The sequence below is a fragment of the Harpia harpyja genome, chromosome 6 (assembly GCF_026419915.1).
Source record: "Harpia harpyja isolate bHarHar1 chromosome 6, bHarHar1 primary haplotype, whole genome shotgun sequence".
Classification (NCBI taxonomy): domain Eukaryota; kingdom Metazoa; phylum Chordata; class Aves; order Accipitriformes; family Accipitridae; genus Harpia; species Harpia harpyja.
In genome coordinates this window covers 27,284,847-27,307,917 of record NC_068945.1, presented here as the reverse complement: position 1 = coordinate 27,307,917, position 23,071 = coordinate 27,284,847, and the positions used below count along the sequence as shown (strand labels likewise).

Here is a 23,071-nt window from a genome sequence, read left to right as displayed (position 1 = left end):
CCTGCTGTCATAGGAATGATCCAGGTAAACTCTAGGGAGGGCTTAGCCTGGATTTCCTCACCCAAGACCAGACTGTGGGTAGAAGAGAGACTCTAGGTTATATTTTGATGGCTTTTGTCACACAGAGTGTGAGCCTGAGAGGCGCTAGAACAAACATTTCTCACCCAAATCCTAGGCTCTGGGGCATCTTTCACCAACCAAGTGCATATTTATATTTCTCTTACATATATTGGAGATGTTGCCAAGATAAGGGGACATATTCTGACTTCTCCTCCCACCTCTGGACACGACCCTGCCTCCCTGCCTTGAACCCAAAGCAAAAATGAATGTGTGTGTAAGCACGTGCTCTAGAGCAGCGGGCAGCAAACTCACTCCGTATCACATCAGTGACAAAGAGATTCAACGTAGGAGATACTTGCAGGCGCGAGCAGAAGAAAACCTTCACGTTCCTTCTCTGGGGTGAGTGCGTGCTTCAACTCCGAGATACACTCCCTGCCTCTTGAAATTAATTCAACATTCCTGTGGCTTGGGCAAAAATAACTAGAATGAATAATCGGGCTGTGCTGGCCCTGCTGCAGATTGCCTGGTAGATAGAGCCCTCTGCAGGAAGATAAAAGGCAAAAGACTGAGACAGCACCAGTGTTTACTAGAAGAGACCGAAAAGTAACAGATGAAATCGCAATAGCTTATCATGTCTTTTAACCCTGCAGGTGTAATTGTCTCTAGCGAGTCTCTGGTATTTTTCTCCATGCTGTTCCCAGTTTGCAGTGTTACAGCTCCCTGCACCTTTTGTCTTGTCCCATTAACTACTTCTCCTTTCCATGCTGCCCAACAGCTGCCTGCTTGTGCCACGCGCTCAGCCTGCCTGCATTTTGGGTGCAGTGCAGAGCTGCGGTGGTGCTCAGGCTGCTTTGCTAGGCACAGGAACATGACACTCTTACCTCACATCCTCTGCCTTTATCACCAAAATGATCATGTTACCCTGAGTGTTGGGCTTGTTTCAAGCACTTTTATTTCTTTCTTTACACAAGAGACAAAAAACCCCACGCTCAGATGAAACCGGTATGTGAAGATGGGAATGCCTCTGTGTGTGTGCTTGTGTGTATGCACCTCCAATTTTTCATGCCTTCTGGCTGCAGGCCTTTCAGATACAAAGCCCGGGTGTCTGGAGTGGTACAAGGAAGCAACCTTTGTTGGGGAGCCATCAGCCAGGAGAAGAGCTAGTGTTCGGGTTTCTTCCCTAGGGAGACCTGTGGTGGGCTCTGAGTCACAAAACAGAGAGACAAAAGACCCAGAGCCGCTTCCCTGGTCCCACAGCCTCTCTACACTCAGTTACCCCTGACCTCCCTCTCCAACACCTTTAACTTTCTAAAACCTATGACTCAGTTACAGAGCAGGGACTTCCCAGGATTACAGCCCTCACAGCTATAGGAAGAGGTAAAGAGGGCTCTTTTCTGAACAGAGGGCTTCTTATCTTCCCTTGGCCTCTAGTTTCACAGTGAGGTCCTAAATATCAGTGGCCCTTTTTCCACAACCACTACACATCTGTTTGTGGAAGAGAAACCACTGGGGCTTTTCTGCTCTGCAACTGACTGGACCATGCTTGGCTGCTCCAAGAGCATCTACATGGTTCCTCACACAAAAATACCCAGGCCTGGTTTGATGGCAGTAGGGGCTGGAGACATTCTGGAGACTTTCTCGTGTCCTCTCAGATCCTGTCATACTTGCCTGGGGCTATAGGGGAGAACCCAAAGGCCAGTTGCTGTTGAGCCTTTATGTTTGGTCATGGGAAATGCCATGACCACAGCTCTGACAGTCCTCAGTGGATTGCACCCTGCGCCTCTGCCTTCAGTTTGGAAAGGGAAGAAGCAAATCTGGCAAGTTGTCCTGTCAGTCATCTTCCTGCCAAGTGGGAGGCAGAGGGAACCAATGCTCCCAAATTTCTTCACTGGAAGAACCCAGCATGGGAGTGAAGCTGTCCAACAACTACATCTTCCTGCTGCCAGTGACCAGGTTAGGGCTCAGTTTTTGCTGGCAATCTTTTTCTTACGGGCAGAGACCAGATCATAGAAAGGATCCTGTGTGATGCTGGTCCTGGAAATAAAAGGAAATAGGAGCAAAAGTAAGAGATTTAATGCTGGAGAGCAGCACAGGCAACGTAACTGAACTTGCACAGAGACACCACTCACCAAAATGTAGGACTGGAGATCTGCAGACCTACAGCACAGAATTTAGCTGTGGCTAGAGATTCTCCAGAAGGGACCTCAAAACTCTTCAAAGTCAAGAGGTACCACAGTTGCTAGACTGCAAACTTTCCACCCCCTTTTTCAAGCTCTGGTAATCAAATAAACTGCATGACCAATTGTCCCTGGGGCTGAACAAAGGCAAGCTCAGGCCTCCAGTTCCAGTCTCCTCACCGTATTGCCTCAATCCACTCATCACGTTCTGCTGGTGTGGCTGCTGAGATCTTATAGGACTGATGTTTGCCTTCAACCACCTTCCCATCCCCATCCGTTTTGCAGGCTTTAATCTTCTGCCCTTTGCATTTGGGATTGAAGAGCTCAAAGCAGTTCTGTCAGAAAGGGAATAAAATGGAACTGTAGGGGAGGACAAGGTGGACCAAGGAGACTATGCTGCCTTCAACCATGGGTGACAGGCTCAGAGAGCTTCCAAAGGGGAGGAGAGCATTCTGTCTCTGAAATTCAACAGAGCCTTTCCTTCCCCACCCCAAGAATCCCCCTATGAGTTAGATCTCCAGGCCATTCCTCTTAGGTAAATACACCCTTCCTGTGAATGACTGGACACTAAAACAGGCTTTATGGAGAGATGGAGCATCAACAGTTATCAGAAAACACCTTCTGGGATCTGTCACTCTGTTCCACTCATTAAGGTCTCTCCCCCTTTTAAGTAGATGAAACATCCTCTCTTCTGCCTGCCACCACACAGATAGAGGGCACTTTTCCCAGAGTCACGACAGATCAAAGAGTGGGTATCCACAAAAGATGCACAGACAAAGAATGTCACTTCCTGAGCAAGTTTCCTAACGCCACAGCACTGTCTGGTCTACATGTGCTGTGATTCATTATGGCGAGTCCTGGGGAGACAAAGTGAACCCACATCTCCTGGTGCAAAATGAGTAAGGAGTCAGCTGTGTGCACTGATCTCCACTCCCCTACAAACACACACACATGAAAACATACAATACAGCCAGCCAAAGGACAGCTCAACGTTCACACCACATCTTCCCTGGTAAAATACAATCATGTTTAGATACCATCATATTTAGAGGGGGGCACAAGGCAGTTTGGAGTGGCACCTTCCCTCTGAGAAGCACAGTAAGAGTAGGGTGTGCGCACCCTCTCTTCCCTCTGACTGCCTGAGAGCCTGCATTGGCAGAGTACCAAGCAATGGAGACTTACTGGCTTTTTGGGATCATCCACCTTCCGGACTGATAGGTTCTCCAGGGGGATAATGCCCAGAGGTTCTTTGTCCTGAAGGCAGGAAACACGAATTAACACCCAGCATGCTCCCCATATCTATGCCACTTCTTAGAGCTTCTCTGATTTCCCAACCGTGTGCCTTTGTGGGGGTGACAAGGAGAGGACACCACCTCCATTTACACAACGGGGAGCTTAGTTAATGAGATCATAGCAATAGCTGCAGTGTCCAGCCTCTCCTCCTCAAGACCAGAGGTGAGGAAACAGCCTAGGAGAGAAGGGAGGTCTGAGTTCAGTCTAGGAGTGTAGGATAGAAGGGAAGAGTTGCCTCCTACCCTCTGCTCCTCCCTGGCCCCTCAGAGGCTCATAACCACCCAGGACACAATTTCCTAACCAGGAGTTAAGCCTTTACCGTGGTATATTCAAAGTAGTACAGACAGTTATCGGTAAGAATGAACCAACGGCGTTTCCAGGTTTTCACACGTCCTCCTAAATGCAGTGAGGTTCAAAAGGCATTAGTCACACATTTTGCTGTCCTTCATGTACACCCCCCCACCCCCCCGAAGCTCCAGACAGGCACACACAGCCATACCCTCCCAGCTCTCCATGTAGATCAGCCCCCAAGGAAGCAACCGTAGTGCTCACCGCTGATGTGATGCCGTATGGTGGACACGCACACACAGGGAGCCAATTTTGTTCTGATGGGGCTGGGAATGGGGAGGGGTGAGGGATATCTTTTTTTGAGTTCATTTTTGAGCAGACAAAGCCTGCAGGAGCTGGGAGGAGAGAGCAGGCAGCTGGGATCAACGGCAGGTGTCAGCCTCACCCCACCGCAGCGGATGGGAGGGAAGGACAGCAGAGATGCTGGGGGGTTCCTGGGGGAGATTTGTGGTGGGAGGCAGGCAGGCGGGGAATTCAGAGGAGCTAGGGGAATCCTCCTCCTTACCCAGTTTCAGGAGCCAGCCCTCGCGGTTAGGGTTGAAGAAAGTATGCGTGAGGTCGTTCCCATCATCCTCAGGTATGGAGAATGGCTCGTTCTTTATGCTCTCAAACAGATTCTGCCCCAGAGCATTGATGGAGGAAAGAGGGAGGGAAAGAGAAAGAAAGAAAGAAAGACAGATTTCTGACAAAGCTTGTACAAAACTCTCCTAGGTCCATCTGGTTCATCACTCTGTTTCCACAGGAGCAGGCGGGTGAATGGGGAGGGGAGTGGGAGATGAGCCCTGGGGGTACAACAGCCCTCAGTCTATACCTCACAGGGTCTCAAGGGGGAACGCCAGCTCTTTTCTGCATCCTGTGTCAAACAAAGAGACCCAATCTGGAAAGTCACAGGCACAAAAGTGTGCACCCATAGGCTGCAGTGACCAAACCCAGCATGTCACACGAGTGCTGCTGTGAGTAGTACAAAGGCACATGGGGGGGACACACGACATGGCAGAGACTGCAGCCCCATTTAGGCCCTGGGTTTGTGGTGCCAAACACTCTGCTGAGAACTTCTATATATAGACCAACACACACATCTACATGACCACAAGGAGGCACATTTCATAGAACCAAGGCTTTTGCAGAGGGACACAAGGGTGACATTCATAACAGCAGAGTGACAGAGAGGCAGGTTACTAGCTTTCAAGGGATACAAAAATGTTGCTCACATCATTGGATTTGCTATCATTTATTACACAAATCCCAAGCCAAGAAGAAAAATGAAACTACAGGCTCCTGCAACTTCCTTCAAATTGCCTGAAAGAAATGACACTCTAGAGAAAAATCTAAAGCCTTCACCCTGAGGGGATGCTGCTTAGCAAACCCAAGTGTGGGATGTAGGCAGCCTCCTCAACACAAGTTATTCTCCCCAGGTTGGTTGGGTGAAGCTAGACACATGCAGGCAGGCTGCCACCTCTACCTTGCCTCATAGGGCAGGTCCCATGGTTGCTGAGCCTTTGGGAAAATGGTAGCTCCAGCTTTGCTGATGGATGCATCCCCTGTGTCTGTCTCCCCCGCTCTGCATCTTCATTCTCTGGGATCAGAGACACCATGGACCTGCTGATAGCTTTACAGATGGTGGACGAGATGCTGGAAGAGGCCCTGACAGTCATTTGGGACTTGTTGGTTCTACTCACTCAAAGCTATATCCTGGTGTAAGAGAGGTCAGGCACTGGTGTCCTGACTGATGGGCACACTGGAGTCAGCTGAGACATTTACGTACGAACAAGAGAAAGGGATTCATAATCTGGGCCACGGTGACATTGTCTCACACACACAGAAACACACAAGAAACAGACAGTCCCCTTGGGGGCTAGGACTTTCAAAGCTGGCCAAATGAGTCAGGTGCCCAGCTACCTCCCAGCGAGGTGGGTGCCCCATTCACACAGCTTCATGCCTTCATGACACACAGACACCCGCAGCTCATGTCTTCCTCTCTCACACAGTTACAGTATCTGTTCCTCTCTTACACGGACACACTTAAAAGCACAAACTTTCTTAAACTGATACTGCTGTTCCCTGAATGTCTTCAGCCCCATCTCTCTTGCTCCATGTCCTCATCAACAAGCGTGTGTGCAGACCCTCTCCAAAGCAGTTTCCACATTTTCCAGCTTTGCTTTTGCACATACTGCCCTCCTTCCTCACACAGCCCTTCCCCTTGTATGGCAGAAGGTCAGTAGGCCTGTATGACACTGAGACCTGTGGACCTTTGATTCTCAGTGGACCCGAAACCAGAGAGAAAAGAGGGATTGATGAGAAAATGGGAGGTCTTCTTACCTTTAAGAGCTCTTCTGGCAGGTCCGCTCCATCGTCAATGCCTCTGTTGATGGATACAAACCTTTCAAAGGGAGTTTTGTCTTTCACATTGGGGTTGTGCAGGCTGGTGTTAAGCATGATGATAGAGAAGGAGAGTATATAACAGGTATCTGGCAACAAGAAAGAAAACCGGGATGGGTGGCACTTGTTTTAGAAGGCAGAACAATCCACACCCTAACAGGCAGCTTGGTTTCCAGTCACTGGAGAACAGCGTCATCCTCTCAGCTGTAGGAGGAAAAGGGAGATGTCCCCTCTGCTAGGAGAAAGAGGGACAGAGCTGATCCCCTATATGGAGGTGATTCCATCCCCTCAGGTTAATGGGGCAAGTTGGGTAGATCTGGTCTGATAATGGCTCTGCCAGCAGGAAAGCTTCTACAGACACATGTCTGTCATTGCTATCCTTGCTGCGATGAGGTATACGTCATGTGGGGCTGGGAGCACTTCTCAAGTCTATTGCCCATGGGGATGGACTGGGACACAGTAGCAAAAGGAGGACTGAAGACCCTCAGCCTATTGAAAAGCTTCACAGGAACTGGGCTACCTCCTTCATCTTAAGGGGAACCATCCACACTTCCAAGTGATGACCTCTGTGTTTTGTGAATGGAAAAGGATGGCTCCTCTCCCTAGCAAGCAGTGGAGCTTAGCTTTACAGGCCTTCTTCTCCCCATAACTACCTGTGGACTGGAATACTCCCGGGTTACACTTGCAGTACCAGTTGGCAAAGGCCTCCATCATCCGGTCAATCTTCTGCGCTTCCCCAGGCAGCCGGAAGCTCCATAGGAACTGTCTATCAGGAGCAGCATGCCAGAGAGTTAGTCAGATTGGGTGCAAGGGACATTCATCCCTTCCCTCAACCCGTGGGACACTAGGAAAATAAAAGAAGTCATCCCATCACACTGGGAAGACAACACAGTGCATGAAGCAGGAGCTCTGCTCCTCTCTCCAGAAATTGCCTGAGGTCATCAGCCTCAAACACCCTAAGAGCAGGAAGCAGAAGTAAGCATCCTGGAAATCATGGCTCCTCTTCCCTAATGAGTGCCCTGCAAGGCAGCAGAGACATCGAGTCTCCTGCCAAGAGGCTGGTCTATAAGAAAACAAGATGCCTTAAGACAGAGTCACTTTGACACTGACAGAACGGGCACTGTGGACAGACATGTTTCCCGGTGCAAAAAATAACTTGCCCCATCCCCCTAGCCAATTGAAGCCACAGTGACCCACTTGGCTTTTCCCATCTTCTCTGCACATGGCCAGTGCAGTCAAGGGGCCGTGAAAGAGTTCCCCCAGGAAAAGGTGTTAACACCTCACGATGCAACAGTCTTGGAGCAAACACATGCAGCAGGGCCTTGGGAAGCCCCATTTCAGCCCAGTAAGGCTTCACAACCTTCCTGGGTGGTAAGACCCAGTGGCTGAGCAGGCTCCTGCTCCATCCCCTGCGTCCTGCGTGCTCACTCACCTCAGAGCCTGCACCAGGTTGAGGTTGGCAAACTGGTGACATGCCACAAAGGCTTGGAGGATCTGAATGTTTGTGGGGTCCCTGGGAGAGGATAGAGGGAAAAGTTCAGAAGAGAGCTTTGACCCTGCTCAGTTTGGATGTCCTTTGGTGTGACAACATGCACCCAGCTCCATCCCAGCCTTCACTTCCCCTCTGACCAACAAGAAGCCAAGATGCACACTCTTGTCTGGGAAGACTGACCCCATTACAGGCAGGAGAAAAGGTAGCCCATACAGCCAGCCTTAGCCACACTCCAACCTCCGGGGTGTACTGCCCACCCAGCCCACTGCAGTTTGAGCTATGGTCAGGCCTGGCACCCGACCGAGGTCTGCCAGGGGTCATCTAAAATGGTAGTTGAAAGGGGCCAGGCAGGACAGGGCATCCAAAGGGCCTCCTCATCCTGGCTGGGTTGCTCACCTCCCACCCAGGTAATCCCCAATGGCTGTCTTGTTCAGGCCTTCACCCTTGTGGAGGAATTTGGCAATCTCCTGCAGGTCTGAGGACAATACGTGGTGCTCAATCAGGTACTGGATCCCCTGGGGGACGAGAAGCAAGACAGTGAGGTAAGACAGCTCTGTAGGACCCCAACACTCTGCTATCAGCCTTCCTTGGCTTTGATGATGTTGCCTCCTCTGTTACTCCTCAGCCCCTTTATGGGAGGCCACAGCCATGTTCCCACCCTTATTCCATCCCTCTTCATCCACCATGGTGGGTCAATCCCACTTCTATTTCATGCTTAGATTTGGATAAATGTTTCACTGGGATGGAAACTCAAGCAAACAAAAAAGGGCAATGTAGGTTAAAAGTCCAAAAAGGCAAAGTCAAATAATTCATTTTAACATTTTCAATCAAAATATCTTAGTGTTCTGTTCCTAAATGTAGTTTTTTTTTCTAAATTAACTTAAAGAAAAAAATGTTTGTTTGAAAGAAGACATAATAAAAAAATGTACTCAGACAAAAATATGGGCTTGAGACAACTTAAAATTATTTTTTCCTAAATTTTCTTCTATGCCACAGAACACAGAAGTCTGCAATCTTTTCAGCTCTATCTTCCCCAGCCAGTAAGGATGGAGTATGTTTTTTAAGGAATATAGATGGTATGAGTTTGGCTGTGCAAAGAGACAACATCCTATTTTAGAGGGAATTTCATGATTTTCAAAGTCACAGAAAATTGAGGTTTTGTTCAGATTCTTAACAATATCTAAAACCACTGCAACTCTCCAGACCACATTGCAATTCTCCTCACAAAATACAATAAAGGAATGAAAATTGTTTTAGATCCGTCAAAATGTTCTACTTCAACAGAATCAATTCACTTTGCCTTGTAATATATAAGAAACTATTTCTAAAATGCCCCAAAGAAAAAGCAGTTTCAAAAGAAGAAATTGAAACATTTGTGAGATTTTTCCACACTATTTTCCCTTCTTTTTCCCCAGACAGAACTTCGGTAAGATCAATTTAATTTTGCAAAGCATTGCTGTGATGATGGGGCTCCATTTTCCAGAAGAAAATGTTTCTCCCAGAAGGTTTTTTTCAGCCAGATTCCTAACGCTTACATCCACTAGCTTCAGGAACTTGCCCTGAGATCTTGGAAGTAGGAACTCATTTAAAGTATCAGCACTGCATGGGTGAAGTGTAACCTTAGCAAGGAGGAGCAAAGAAAGTTCCTTGCATTGCAGCTACCTCTCAGCATGTAGCAAAAGGGAAGCAATAAACAGAGATCTGCATAATATAGGCACATAGTTTAACATTTTGACCAGGTTGATCAGCATTGAACTAATAAAGCTAAACTGGTTTGGGGTCAGAACTAGTTCACGTATTTCTGCACAGCATAGCAGAGTGCCACAGAGAGAGATCCCCCTAGGACCTCAAACCAAGGTCAAACAGAAAGACAAAATGAAACCTGCTCTCACGCAAGGCTGTAAGTACCGATATCACTGCTCTAAGACAGCTCCCACTGGCAGAGGGATGTCCAGGGGACTGGCAAGCACTCCACCTGTGGTGTGGATACTGGGGAAGGCATCTTGAGGGTCTCAGCAGGGCAGAGGAGGGGGCATGAAAAGTTGTCACTCAGACGAGCAGCCACGCAAGATGCTAGCTGTGGTGGTTAGCTGCTGATGAGCAATTGTTCAATCGCAGCTTGTGGTTTTCCTTACAGAGCGCAAAAAAAAATGGTCCACCAGTGAGGAGGAAGGAAGAGCAAACTGTCTTTCTCACATCTTCTCTACTTAATCATGACAATTTGATTGCTTTCTGCAGAGGCATGAAGGCTTTGGAGTCTGGACCCCACTGGTCAGAGTCCCAGAAAGTGGAAAACCTGGATTCACTCCACAGTCCAACCACTACTACCAAAACCAAAACTACTTCCAAAATGACAGAGGCAGCTTGTCCTCTTCTGTTCTGAATGAGCCAAGGAACCTGACACACTCTCAAAACTTCTCACCTTCTTCCTACTTCATCCTCCTCCATCCCACTATGGCCAACTCTCAGCCTCTCACAGGCAAGAAGAGCTGGGCTGGAGGAGGTTTGGCTCTTCTGACACATTGGCAGTGTTAAACCATCCTCCCTTTATTTCTCTTAGTTTTGGGTGGCATCTGATGGGATGGCCTATAGGCACATGATGGGGGGAGGCAACACAGCTTGATCACATCAGAAGACCTTATTCAGGGACAGGATGGAGGGTGCTACTAACTGGAAGCCTAACTGGAAACCAGCCCCACAGTCCCATGCCGTAGTTCCTTTGACATGGGTGGCTGCAAGTGGACCAGTAGTCAAGAGAAGCTTTTCCTCCCAGCTTTCTCCTCATAGGTGGAATGAACAAATCCTACCTTTGCAGGGTCCATGTTGAATTTCTTCCGGCCCAGGGACAGTTTATCTGTCTGTGATAGTTTGCTGCAAATGCGAAGAAGGAAAGTCAAACTTGGAATAAAGGGCCACGTTTCAATTCACTCACAAGGTAACTCAGATATCTCAAGGACAGGTGTCTGACTATCTAGGAATAAAGAGAAATCTCACAGCAGAAAAGGGAATTCCTGGCCTCATTTCCCTGTCCTTGTCGTGACCCAAATCCATTCAGTGGTTTTTTGTTTTCTCAACATCAAGACAGAGACTTTGTAAACAAAGAAATACCCATCATGTCCCACTTGCCTGGTCTGCTCCCCAGGATTATTGTCTCCCTCTTTCCTCTTCTCTGCATTTTGGAAGCACTCAATCTCTGCAAACACTTCAGCAATCTCTTCCTTCAGCTTCTGCAAAAGAAATATCACAACGATGAAGGCGATGGAGGGAAAAACAGCAGACACATACAGAGCATCTCTTACTTCTTCCCTCAATCACAGGAGAAGGACTGGTCAGATGGTCACAACAGCCAAAGACGTCTATGAAATGGGCACTACTCTGGAGTGACCCTGCTGGATTCCAGATGAAAACAATGGGAGAGAGGGGCAGAATGATGTTCTCATGTCTGTTGTCAATCAAGGCTGGAAAATCAAGCTTCGCCAGTGCGGAGGGTGTCAGAGAATGTACCCCAATGTTGATTTCAGTTCCTCAAACAATGTCAGATGTGAGACTCCTTCCATCATGCCCATTTCCTTCTAGCTTTTATTTTGCATAGCCATGCTACACATCCAGGAAAGGGGAAGTGGAACCAGTAGCTGTGAGGCCAATATGAACCTGAAGTGGCCACATTGTGAAACACAGAGTTTTTAACATACCTATCATTCAAATACCATTGAGCAGATACCTGTCTTTAGGTGGAGAAAGAAGAGAGGAGGGGTAAAAGAGAGTAATCACTGCCAAATTTAAAAAAAAATCAATTGTAGAATTCCATTTCCTTTAGGCCCATGGCAGACCATGGCCTTCTTGACTGGATATTCTGTGTTACCAAGGAAATGAAGATGTCTATATCTCCTTGTTTCCATCCTGCAGTTACAGTCATCCTCAGAGCCAGAGTGCATCACAGCTCTCTTCCAGGAATCACCCAAATTCTTCCCCATGCAAACCAGAATAGGCAGGGGAAAAAGGGTTGTTTTATGACAGATCTTGTCTCAACAAGAGGTGAGGATATGGCCACAATATGCACCCAGAGAGAGAAACTGAAGTTCTCCAATATCCCATAACTTAAAAGAGCTTCTGGATTTCAGTTTTGCTCTGGCCTTCATTCTGTTGAGCTTCATCAGTCTCCAGAGGTGGGACTATACCTTCCTAAGCTTTAGGTATTGCATAAATGTAACAAAGCCGTGACCTTAGCTCCTGAATTTCAAATGATTATCAGTTTTGTTATTTTATTCACTGCTGTCTTTTGGCAGTGTAACCGGCAAGTCGAGACCCATCCTCTCCCCTCCTCCCTCTCCCCCCACCAGACATCCCCCCAAGTCTTTGTGTTAACAGGTATTGTTCGATACTTTCTGAAGAAATCCACCTGGGAAAATGTCTCTAGCTCTAGGTACTCTTTCACCTAAACTCATCCTGCTCCACTAGGCAATGCATACCCCATTAGTTAATGGCTTTGGGATTTAGAGTACAGGTCTGTGTAGTCTAGCAGCTTTTCTCTGTCCATAGTGGGTAAAAAATGTAGTATTCCTATTCAGCTATCCTGCCCCCTACAGTGCCCATTGCCTATTCTGAAAACTGAAGAGATAAGAACCACACACAAGCAAACCACATGCACATACATTCGTAGCCTGTTTTGCAAGAAGGGACAAGACACCATTCTGATTTGCAGCAGAGATGGTGAGTCTGGAAGCCTGAGAAGTAGTAGGTAGTTTGGCTTATTCCATTACTCTATGCAAGGAAGTATTGCACCTACTCCCCAGGCATCTGGACATCTTCATGTTGTGGGAAAATCAGTGCAAGCCCAATGATTCACTGCAATAAGGTCTCTCAAATGGGAGACGACATTCCGTGATGGTGGAGGCAGAACAGAATAAAAAGTGTACAGCACCATGCATGTCTGCGATGCAATATTACTGACTTTGAATCTGTCACTTTCAGACGTTTTAGGAGTCAGTGGAGAAATGTTTGTGTCTGCTAAAAGAAAAGAAGAAAAGCAAGTTCAACCACGGAAACTTGTGTGGTAGGTCCTGCCATCACACCTCTCTAAAGAGACAGGATCCTTCGTGGAGGACTTGTTAGAGGTCCACAAACCAAACAAAAGTTTGATAAACACAGGGGAATGCAGCAGGTAACTAGGACTGATACGTCATTAGCGGGTAATCAGTAATTAAAAATAATCACAAATGCTGAGCCAGATCCCCGCCAGTATGACTTAGTAAAGTCACACTCATTTCCTTAATCCTAATATGCAATCCCAGCTCATCCCTGCTAATGAGCTGACCAGCCTTTCTCAAAAATCCCATTAGGGTAGTTGATGACTCCTGCAGCAGAGAGTACCACAGGTTGGATGCTCACTGGTGGCAAATATGCCAGGGCAGCCCGAAGTTCTGAATTCAAGTTGGATCATGCCAGAGCAAACGTCTCCTGTGCAGGAGCACTTCTTCATGGCCTGGACTGTTACGTGAAGATGCTCCTTGGTGAAGACAGTTTTGAAAAGGCTAGGCAGGCAGGAGGAACAGGGTGGTCCTTACCTTAATGTCCTCCAAAAGCTCCTGTCTGTGCTGCCTGATTGTCTCTATTTCGGCCTCTTCAGCCTCACTCAAGTCAGTTGACCCTGGAAGAACAAAGATGCCTGTGAGAATAGTACTGGGGCCAACATATCACATGAAAAGCTGCCTCAGCTGCTCGGCACCTATCCTCTCCTAGGGTCATGCCACAGCAAGTCTGATTTCTGTGTTTTAGCATCTGTGTTCCCTGCTGTTGCAGCCACTGCACCTCAGCTTTTCCCTGCAAATGGTTCTCAGTCCAGAGTGAGCAGCACAAACCCATATAGCCCTCCTAGCAGCCAGCTGCTGTGCTGGTAGCCCTCTGATCTAACCCTGTAGCAACCCACCCCACCTACTCAACCGATTTTGCTCACTGTGAGCACAATGAAGAGGTCTTACCAAATGCTTTTTGGTGGTTTTTATGTCGGTCATCTTTACGTACTGAAAAGCTGTGACCTAAATACTTCATCTCCATCCAAACCTCCCATGAAGGGCCACTGGCTTCATGGATAGATCCACCACAGCTAGAGTCAGAAATGGCTTAAGAGAGAGAATCGAGGTTTTTCAAGTCTGAGGGCAGGATCTGGGGGGATGAAAGGCTTGCTGAAGAAGGAGCAGCTGTGGGAGGCTGTTCTGTGGACTACAGACAATGCAGAAATATGAGTAGGCTTCCTTGTAATGTACAGGAAGTTAAAGAGATAACAGCAGAGCCAAGGCAACCACAAAATGATTCACAAAAGACCTAGAAGAATTGGGGTGACAGCACTGCTGCTAAATATAATCCAGGTGAAGCACAGCCTCTTCAGCAAGTAGAAAGAGGAGGCTGCAGCCCTAGAGAGGCAAAGCAGATGGTGAACCCCAGGAAAAAAAATAAAGGGGCTCACACAAGGCTGAGAGCACTGGAGCTCCTGGGAGGCCACTGCAGAACTTGCAGACAGGGTCCTTGCTGCACCTAAACACTGCGAGACAAAGCTTCCCTAGGAAGCTAGGTCAGGTCACTGGATGCCCTGCTCCACTGTTTCATAAGCCAAAATCCCCTGGGCCTCCTGTCTTCCTGGAAAAAGGGGAAGTAGTACCAGCTGCCTTGGAAATTCTCTTCGTGTGGATCTCACATGCAAAACAACTGCTATAAATATGAGTGGGGAAAAAGGGGAAGGAACTAGCCAAGACAGACAGAAGGAAAAGGGGACAAGGGCAGTTATCTCAGAGCTTATATGCTTCTTTCCTGTCATGGCCACAACAGCTCAGAGAGATCTGCCTTACCCAATCCTAATCTTTCCCCCAGCCTCCCGGCTGATTGGGTTTCCCTGTGCTAAGTCTGTCCTATGACTTTTCTCAGGCTGCAGCCTCTCTCCCATCACTCCTCCCGCTGTTTTCAAGCATTGAATTCCCTGGGGAGGGAATTTCCTCTGGGAGGAAAGCAGTGGGCAAGAAGCCAGCATGAAGGCAGGGCTGGGAAGGACCCATGTCCCCTCCCAGCTCTGCAAGCAGCCCTCCTGAAGAGCTGAAAGAAGCTGATTGCTGAAGCCAGTCAAGAGGGAAGGAAAACCTGGCATCCAGCAGCTTGCAACAGCCAAATCTGTATGTGAGGGGAAAACAAATAAACAAACAAACAAGCAAGCAAGTAAACCAAAACCAACCAACCAAAAAGAAACAACAACAACAACACCCCCCCCCCCCCCCCCATGCAGTGGCTTTGCTGCTTGTTAGGCGGGTTGCTGACTTCCCCTTGAATGTCAACCCTGCGCCTGTGAGCGGTGCTTGGGTCTTTCAGCTTACTTTACATCTCCTGCCATTCTGGCGTCTGCAGGAGGTGAGGCCAACATCTTGGTCCCCCCAGCTTTATCTCTCTCACCCCTATGGGGGCTGGTAATTGTGGAATCACTGTGGTGATTCCTTGACAAATTATCACTAAGATCCTTTGTCTTGTATTTCTTTCCACAAAAGCACCGTAGCAGAACACACCTGAGGAACCTCCTCTTCCCCCACCCCATCAGCAAAGTCTGTGGTGTGGCTGGTTGCTTTGCTTCAGTTGTTCTGTGTCTACTGAAGCAGCCTAAAGCACCTCAAAGAGATGTGAGGCTCCCAGAGGACACCATCTCACCCACACGATCCCCACCAAGACTGTAAATAACTCAGTCCCCGTTCCTCCTGAACATCTGAAAACCCCAACTCCCAAGTGACTTATTTGTCCAGTTTGTCAGAATGAGAAAAGTGTGGGAAGAACTGTGTGTGGGGGGAGGGTGGGGGAGAAAAAGCGTACTAGTCATGGAGAAGGGGGGGGAATCAAGGGATAAAAAAACAGGAAAAGGTGACATAGTAAGTTAAAAAATGGATGGATCAAATTTTCAGAGCACTTTAGAATGAGCTGCAGAGAGGGTCCTTGTAAGGTTTCCTAAGTTTCCTAAGCAGCTTAAGTCCCTGATTGCCTTGGAAAATAATTCTGAGGTCGGCACCTACATGTTACTCTGTTCTCCTAACAGATGGCCTAATGCTCTGCTCAAGGCTGTTCTGAGGCCATTCATCAATGTTATTGCACACATTGGGGTCTACAGTTAGGGGAAGTGAACACAAAAGGCTTGTTTGGGGAACCGTCCACAGAAAAGCAGCAAAGGCAGCAGAGGCAGCCGGGCAAGCAGCAGATGAGGTAATGAGAGCAGGCTGGTTTGCCTTTCCTTCCCTCTCCACATTGAGAATGAGCGGAGCTGGCAGGAGAGGGACACTCCAAGTGACACACCGCCTGGCTCACTCCAGACCTTTGCAATGGCAGAGGGAATTCATCCCTGCACCAGGGGACCGAGGAACAGCTTCAGCCTCGTCAAAGGCCTCAGTACCACCAAGTTCCACTTCCCTCTAGGGCTAGGTCAGGACACAGATGAAGCATAGCCCTGGTCAGGGTTCTCTGCACAGGGGGAAATCTCACCCCAATGAAGAACACCCCACAAAAAGACCCGCAGGTTTCAGGGGGATGCTGTCAGCCAAACCAACGCTGAAGTCTTCCAGTTCAGACATAAGACATTAAAAAACTGGCTAGCATCCTCTCCAGAGAGGACATGAAGTTGCTGCTTGGAATTTATTTTCAGAGAGCAGATGTTGAAAGGAAAGCACATCAGCATCACATTTGTGGGGCTTACATCTGCTCTTGAGATTGTTTCCCCAGTCTCAGGGCAGACACAGATAGAAAGACCTGCCGGTTCTTTATGAATTTCCCGGGCTTGTATTTTTAGTGCTGTCACTCAAAACAGAACACAGACTTCAATTCCAATTGTGGTGACTTACGCCCTCAGCCTCCCCATCTGGACGGCAGGTCGGAGTTACCCAAAAGCCTGGGTACTCAAATGGCCAGCAGAGAACTGTGTTTGCTGGTCTCAATTCCCATTGCAAAGGGCTGTGCAGAGCCGTCCGGGTGCTAAGTGTGGCTTTCAATCCCAAGCAAAAGCATATGACTAGGAAGATAGCTTTTGGAGCACAGAGGTAAGTGGGTAGTGACTACCCAGGAGAGCTGGAAGGACGGACTGCAGAAACAACAGAGGAAGGTTATGAAGAATGTCTGCATTTGTAGCACTGTTACAGACCATCCATGTGCTACCCACCCACAGTATAACAGCAGAGGTTCAGCTGGCCCATTTGCAAGTCAATGTAGGGTTCTGAGTGTGGCTGCTAAAGGGTTTGGGCACCTCCACCCATGGCAACACACAAGCAGAGCAGCCTGATGGGCACCTTCTTGCCTGGATGAGGCTGTTTGATGGCAGAATTGAAATTCCTTTTCCTTTTTGATATGGCTGCTGTGTCATTTCCAGCACAGACCACCACCTCCCCAGCCAGGTTCCAGGCTAGTACCAGGCAGATACCAGGAAGCTTTCCAGCTCCTCAATTTCCTCCAGCCCAATCTGTCTCCCTCCTGCAGCCACTCCACAGTTCTCTTCCAGCTTGTGTCAGAAGAAATTCAACATGGACCTCACACAGGTTTAATTTGCACAGTCCAGCTATGGGGGGGAAAGGTGTGAAGAAGAATGTGTGTTGTCTCCTGGTCCCCTTATCCCACATGACAACTTACAGCAGTCAGGATAGCTTCCAGGCACTTTTGCCTGTGGCTCTCAGCCTACACATCCTAGCACATGATACCATGGTACCAGTCTGCTCTCCCATGTTTCACACACCCAGCTCAAGGATTTGGCATACTGGCTCTGTGGCCTCATCCAGACAGTCGCTAGAAGGTCCTGAAGGAAGCTGGAAGAGGACATCCACTGCAGGGAAAGCAGCCTCCCCACAGACATAGGTCTCATCTGCATGCAGCTGTGGCAGACAGGTACCTAACAGGACCGTTGCATCTCCAGGTAGGAGTGACTCCAGGGAAAGGTGTATGTGCACCTCTGACCTTCAGGAAAATCATGCCACAACCGAGCAACTTTAAACGCATCCAGTGCTCTAAAGCTCACTGGAAAATTGCATCTGGCGGCAGCCTTGGCTCCCAAGGTAGAGCAGCATCAAACAAACCCACTTTCCCACGCAGCTGTGAAGTGACAGGCTGGGACTGAGCAAAGACATCAGTCAGAACCAGCAAATCTCTGCAGGCATTGCCTAGCTCCCAGCTCTGCCTCTAGCCAGAGCTGAGCAAACCCATGTTGTCCCCGAGCAGGAGCTCATTGTGCTATTGCAGTGTGTAACTCTTAAGACATAATTAACTCAGTAACACATAACTTAAGTGAATGACTGTGTCCGACCATCAGTTCTGAGAGCCTCAGTTTCTGTGGAAAGCACAGCCCAAAATAAGTAGTGAAACATGAGGTACCCCCCCTCCTCCTGCCCAGCTTGCCCTGCAGAAGCTTTGTCCACTGTTGCTTTCAGATAGGGAGGGCTGGGTGATCAGAAGGGATCCACCTTCACCAACATTCATAGCCAGATGCTGGCAACAGCTCAGCTCCCATAGGTCCCACCAATTTCCCTGACAAGCAAGGCTGGTAAGCCGTTTGAGTGTGCCCTTTCCTTGGCTACCCACCTAGGACCAGGCACTGCTTTTTCCCTTCACTCTATGCTCTGTATCCTATATGCAAAAGCCTGTGAGGACAGGGAGTCAGATAAAGCAGGGCCAGTGCAAGATGATCCCTTTTCTTCCCGGCCCTTGTTCAGCCTGTTCCTATTCGGCTCTCCCTATCTGCTGCCTTTGCACAGACACACGCTCAGAGCTTCCTCAGCCAGAGGCTAGAAATGTTCAGTCTGGCAGGATGCCTTTCCCTGCTGAATCCCAACCACTTTATCTACCACTTGCCAAAGTAGGAAATAAAACCTGAGATCTTTCTCAGTTCCTCAGATGTGGCTTATCTCTGCCCCCCCGCCCCCCAACATCTGCCTTTTGAGATTATTTCAGGACCAGGCAGGCCCACCTGCAGGTCACTTGGTGTTGGTAGAATCCAAATACAGTCATTTACCTTTAACATGGATATACGCAAGAGATGCCCCAGTACCAAAAGCCTTGCAAGCATGTTGCACTGGGATACCCAACTGCATGAGAGGCTCCTCAAAGGCAAACCAACTCCTGGGGGCTGTAGGGAAACGCCGCTGAGGAGCTCGCAAGCCATGCCAGAGTTGCATGAAGAGAAGCCAAAGCTTATAGGTGCTCATCCCAAGTGTCACATATACCCTTGATACCCCTGAGTCAGTTCTCAGCTCGGGATCACCAGCACAAGCAGTAGACACTCTCAGCACAAAGGCCATTCAAATCAGTGGCAAATTTCTCCAATGTGAAAGGGGTTTGCTTACGGGAGAGCAAGTAAGAAGAAAACCATGCCTAATGCTGAAGGCTGACAAGCAATTAACTACACCACCAGGGATCTTCCACCATCTCATTCCTCCAGCCACCAGCCGCAGCATCCACTCTAGCTGCTGGGATTTCACGGTGTGCTCTGCCCCCTCAAACTGAGCGCACAGCCCTCAGAGAAAACAAGGCAAAAGACAGTCAAAGCTTACCAGCAGGACAAAAGTCCATCCTGAAGAGTGCAATATATTTTCAAGAGAAGTGTTGTTCCTCCTTGCCTTCTGCTTGTTCAGATGCTTCACAGAACTGAAACGACTTGGAGCCAGTGACCAAAATCGCAGCAGCATTAGGGGGGCGGGTTGCCCTCTGACTCCACCCTTCCTCTCCTCTTCCCTCTGACTACATCTCATGAGTTTGCATCAGTGAAGGAAACTGTACGTGCATACCTCTATGAGCTAACGGGGGCTCCTTGGCTACTTCTGAAATGGAAATCCACAAATGCATTTCCATCCCAGCAGCTTTTTGGGGGAATCTCTGAGCACACATCTCTGTTTGAGGGGACTGAAACGAGCAGTGAGAAGCTGATAGGACTTTGGGCTTTTGTCTGAGATACTCCAGGGAGAGAGGGGAGAAAAAAGGAAGTTCTTGATTCAGAAAAACTATCTGATTCAGGAAGTGATTTCATTTTAAAGGAAAGATTCTTCCTGTGTTAATTCTGCAGCAAGCAGTGGCGAGATGAATGCTCCAAAAGTGGAGGATGGTTGATGGAAGGGAGAAGAGAGTCTTTTTCTTCTTTTCCCTCCCTCACTGCCCACTAAGTGACTTCTACTCTAAGTCTTGCTCCTTTTTTTCCCCACTAACAAACTGCTTTTCTTGGGAAGCCTTGTAAGGATGGCGTGAACTGAGGAGGAATGAAGTCCTCTCAAGTTTAATGGTATTCCTGCTGGTAGGAGAGCTGGCATTAGCAGGACTCTTTTGAAGGCATTTGTGCTGCTCTGTTCATCTGTGAGACAGAGAGGTGCTTTTTTTCTTCCATTCCCTCCACACAGCCCCAGAAGGCTGTACACTTCCCCTTGAATTGTATTTGGTTGCCATGTGATTTATGTGGTAGACCTCTGATGTAGGCAATGTAAGGAAAAAGCAGCATGCAGGAAAGCACCATGCCAGAGCCAGAAGAACTGGTGATTGAATAAATAGGTCAAGGTAAAATTCAAACCAGGTGTGATGCCCAAACAGGGCTCTTGCCTCCTCTAGCAGGACTGAAGCTGTAGAGGGATGGCTCCTCTCCATGCATGAACACTTACCTCTGAAGCACTCTACATACTTAGCACCCTGACCTGTTGCTGTACTCGCAGCAGGCCTTGAGCAGGACAGCAAAACAGGTCCAGACTTCTTCCTACCGTCTTTCCATGAGACAGCAAGGTAGAGTTTGGAAGAGCATTGCATGTGTAGAAAAATAAGAAATGACCCTCTGACTTGTTATGCTGTCGGAGCTAGCATCTATGTACAATTGTCACCATTTAGAATATGCTCCTGTGAGGCTGAAGGTCCCTGACTCACTCGGAAAGGAAGAGTTATTACCTTCCCACATTCCCATTAACTAAGTCTGGTCTGAGATCCTCTGGAGAGAAAACTGGCCCTTTAAAAGTCTTGATGCAAAGTGTAGGATCTGCCTGAACACTCTGGCTAAGAGCCATTCAACCTCTCAAAGAAAGACACAGATTGCCCTCCCTTTCTTTCAGTCTCTTGCATTTGCTCTAACCTGTGGTTATGCTCTAAGTTCAGTGCTGTTATTGGAGAGAACAAGTGCTCCAATGAACCTCCAGTGAAGAGTGGGAGATATCCCAACCTTAAAACTGTCAAGGGGCGGCAGAGATCCAGAATGAATCCACACAGGCAGCTGTAGGCAGGGTCACAAATAACCCGTGATCTTTAGGAAGAGTCAGTGGCAAACATTTAGCACTCACTTTCCATGGTCAGTGTCAATATTTTCAAAGCAGCAGCTAGGAGCTTATTTGGGAGGGATAAAAGGCAGGAGAAGAGACCGAGCTTTATTAATGCAAACTGATTTCAAACCATTACACCTATGTCTGCCCTGACCTTCGTTACACCCAATGTCGATGCTTAAAATTTATCAGAGGCCTGCCTTTGGGTCACAAATTGCCAAGAGCCCACCCGTTGTAAACTCAATTTCTGTCTTGAGATTCTGGGCCACATCAGAGGAGAATTCACCGCTACACGGTCTGGCCCAGTGTCCCAATTCCTGCACTGGGGCTGGGACCAGGGTATCACCTCCAGTCCTTCCATCATCGTTTTCCACAAAAAAATTGTTTCAGCTGTATTGCAGCTGACATCAAGCAGGCACGCCAACCTAAAGCACTTCCTTCGAAGACCTGATCTTGCCTGCCTCAAAGGTAGGTGACATATATATAGGCAGCTTGATCTGGGCTGTTCTTATACGTGTGTGTGGGCAGGTCAAACCACAAGCACCCTGCAAACACCAAAATGGATGCCTCTGTGCACTGCAGAAGCACTCCTAGCCACTCCAACAGAGAGCAATGCAAAACCTGTACCTGTGTCTCTAATCCATACTTGCTTCATCTCTTAATATCTTGATGCTTCCTTCTCACTGCCTGTCTGTTGGAATCCCTGACTGCCCTGTTTTGAGACCTTACCTACTAATTCAGTGCAATGATCACCTCCTCTACTTGCATTCTCCTGGTTCTGGTAGCCTTGCTTTTAACAGTGGTTGGCCTTGATGCACTTTAAATGCTTTCAGTTATTTCAGCCAGAGGAGTCTGAATGGGAAATGCACCGTTAAAAAACTGCATAAATCTGTTTCACATAAAAATGAAACACCTGTGAGATGTTTTCTCATGAGGGTATACAAGAAGTGAGACAGGATGGTATAACTAAACTAAGCCCAGAGCATCTCTCATTCTTTCCAAAGTGCAGGGTAAGTATGTCTCCCTCTCCAGGTCCTTAGTCCCCCACTCATTCACATAGTGCACAAACTAGTTTGGTTCCAAGCTTACCCTGGAGCAAAACAACCAGTTGCTCTCTTGAGGAAACCTAGACCTAGATGAGAGGTCAGTTTGCTTGAGCATCCCAGACAGACAATACAGATCTGTAGTGAACTCAGGTGGATACCAACACTACCGCAGCCAGCAATGTGTCTGGAAATGCCCTTAAGGTAAGTAACACATGTTCCGTGGTCGTGGCATGAAAATACCATGAAAGGGATACAACACAGCCCTCTCATTATTTCAAGTGAAAAGGGGGGGGGGGAAACCAAAGGAATCGGCAAAGACAGAGAGAATGAGGGAGAACAAGAGGAAGGAAGGAAGGAAGGAAGGAGAGGAAAAAAGGAGAAGAAAAAGGAGAGGAAGAAAGCAGGAAAGCTAGCAAGGAGGAAAGCAAGCAAAAAAAAGGAAGCAAACAAGCAACCAAGAAAGAACACATAAAAATTAATTATGCCCCAGGGACATAGAAACATCAAATGGATCCTAGGGGAGATGAGATTTAAATGCTATACAGTGTGGTCAGAGTTAGCCCGTAGCCAGTGGCTCAGAGCACATGGGTTCTCCCACTGGTGTTGTCAACAAGGCCAGCATAGATACAGCCTAGGTCAGATACAGCCTAAGCAAGGAGAATCCGACATGCAGCAAAAATCAACTTAGGCTGAAAGATACCCACATCCAGGGGACTGACTCTTATACTGGGCATCTTCCTCCTTCTAGAGAAACCTGTGGCCTATACATTAAAAAACCCCACTGTGATGACTACAGCAACATCTGGGAAAAGAGCAACCCAGATGAGATCAAGGGCATATCTCACCAAGGAATGCAGTCCTTGGAAATGCGGGAGACTGGAGGAAGAACCAAAGAACATTTTCCAGGTGATAGAGATTATTTCAACAAGGCAAAGAGTAGAGCTGGGAATGGCTACTCCTTGCTCCAAGATGTACCTGGCTCAGAGGTGTGAACAA

At 48.1% G+C, this 23,071-nt stretch overlaps 1 protein-coding gene across 2 annotated transcripts; it reads right to left on the bottom strand.

The window, feature by feature from the left end:
* Positions 1-995: 995 nt before the first annotated feature.
* CYTH4 (cytohesin 4) lies at positions 996-19,428 on the bottom strand. 2 transcript variants are annotated; one of them, XM_052790568.1, is made up of 13 exons: positions 19,296-19,428; positions 13,314-13,396; positions 10,876-10,976; positions 10,557-10,620; positions 8,146-8,264; positions 7,690-7,770; positions 6,911-7,023; positions 6,198-6,346; positions 4,384-4,495; positions 3,850-3,926; positions 3,420-3,491; positions 2,418-2,572; positions 996-2,094 (listed from the first exon to the last, which is right to left on the bottom strand). In XM_052790568.1, the coding sequence occupies exons 1-13, from the start codon at positions 19,312-19,314 to the stop codon at positions 2,022-2,024; spliced, it is 1,218 nt and encodes a 405-aa protein (XP_052646528.1). In that variant the 5' UTR covers positions 19,315-19,428; the 3' UTR covers positions 996-2,021. The 2 variants fall into 2 exon arrangements, 1 of the variants encoding a protein (XP_052646528.1); XR_008235742.1 differs by lacking the exons at positions 996-2,094; positions 2,418-2,572; positions 3,420-3,491; positions 3,850-3,926 and having other exon boundaries at positions 4,425-4,495; positions 5,558-6,346; positions 19,296-19,418.
* Positions 19,429-23,071: the final 3,643 nt, after the last annotated feature.

Excerpts from the sequence above, each read along its gene's own strand:
- CYTH4 (XM_052790568.1), bottom strand. Across the intron at positions 10,621-10,875 it reads AATCCTGGGGAGCAGACCAG|CAAACTATCACAGACAGATA; the intron begins GCAAGTGGGACA and ends TCGCATTTGCAG. Across the intron at positions 6,347-6,910 it reads GGGAGTATTCCAGTCCACAG|ATACCTGTTATATACTCTCC; the intron begins GTAGTTATGGGG and ends TCTTGTTGCCAG.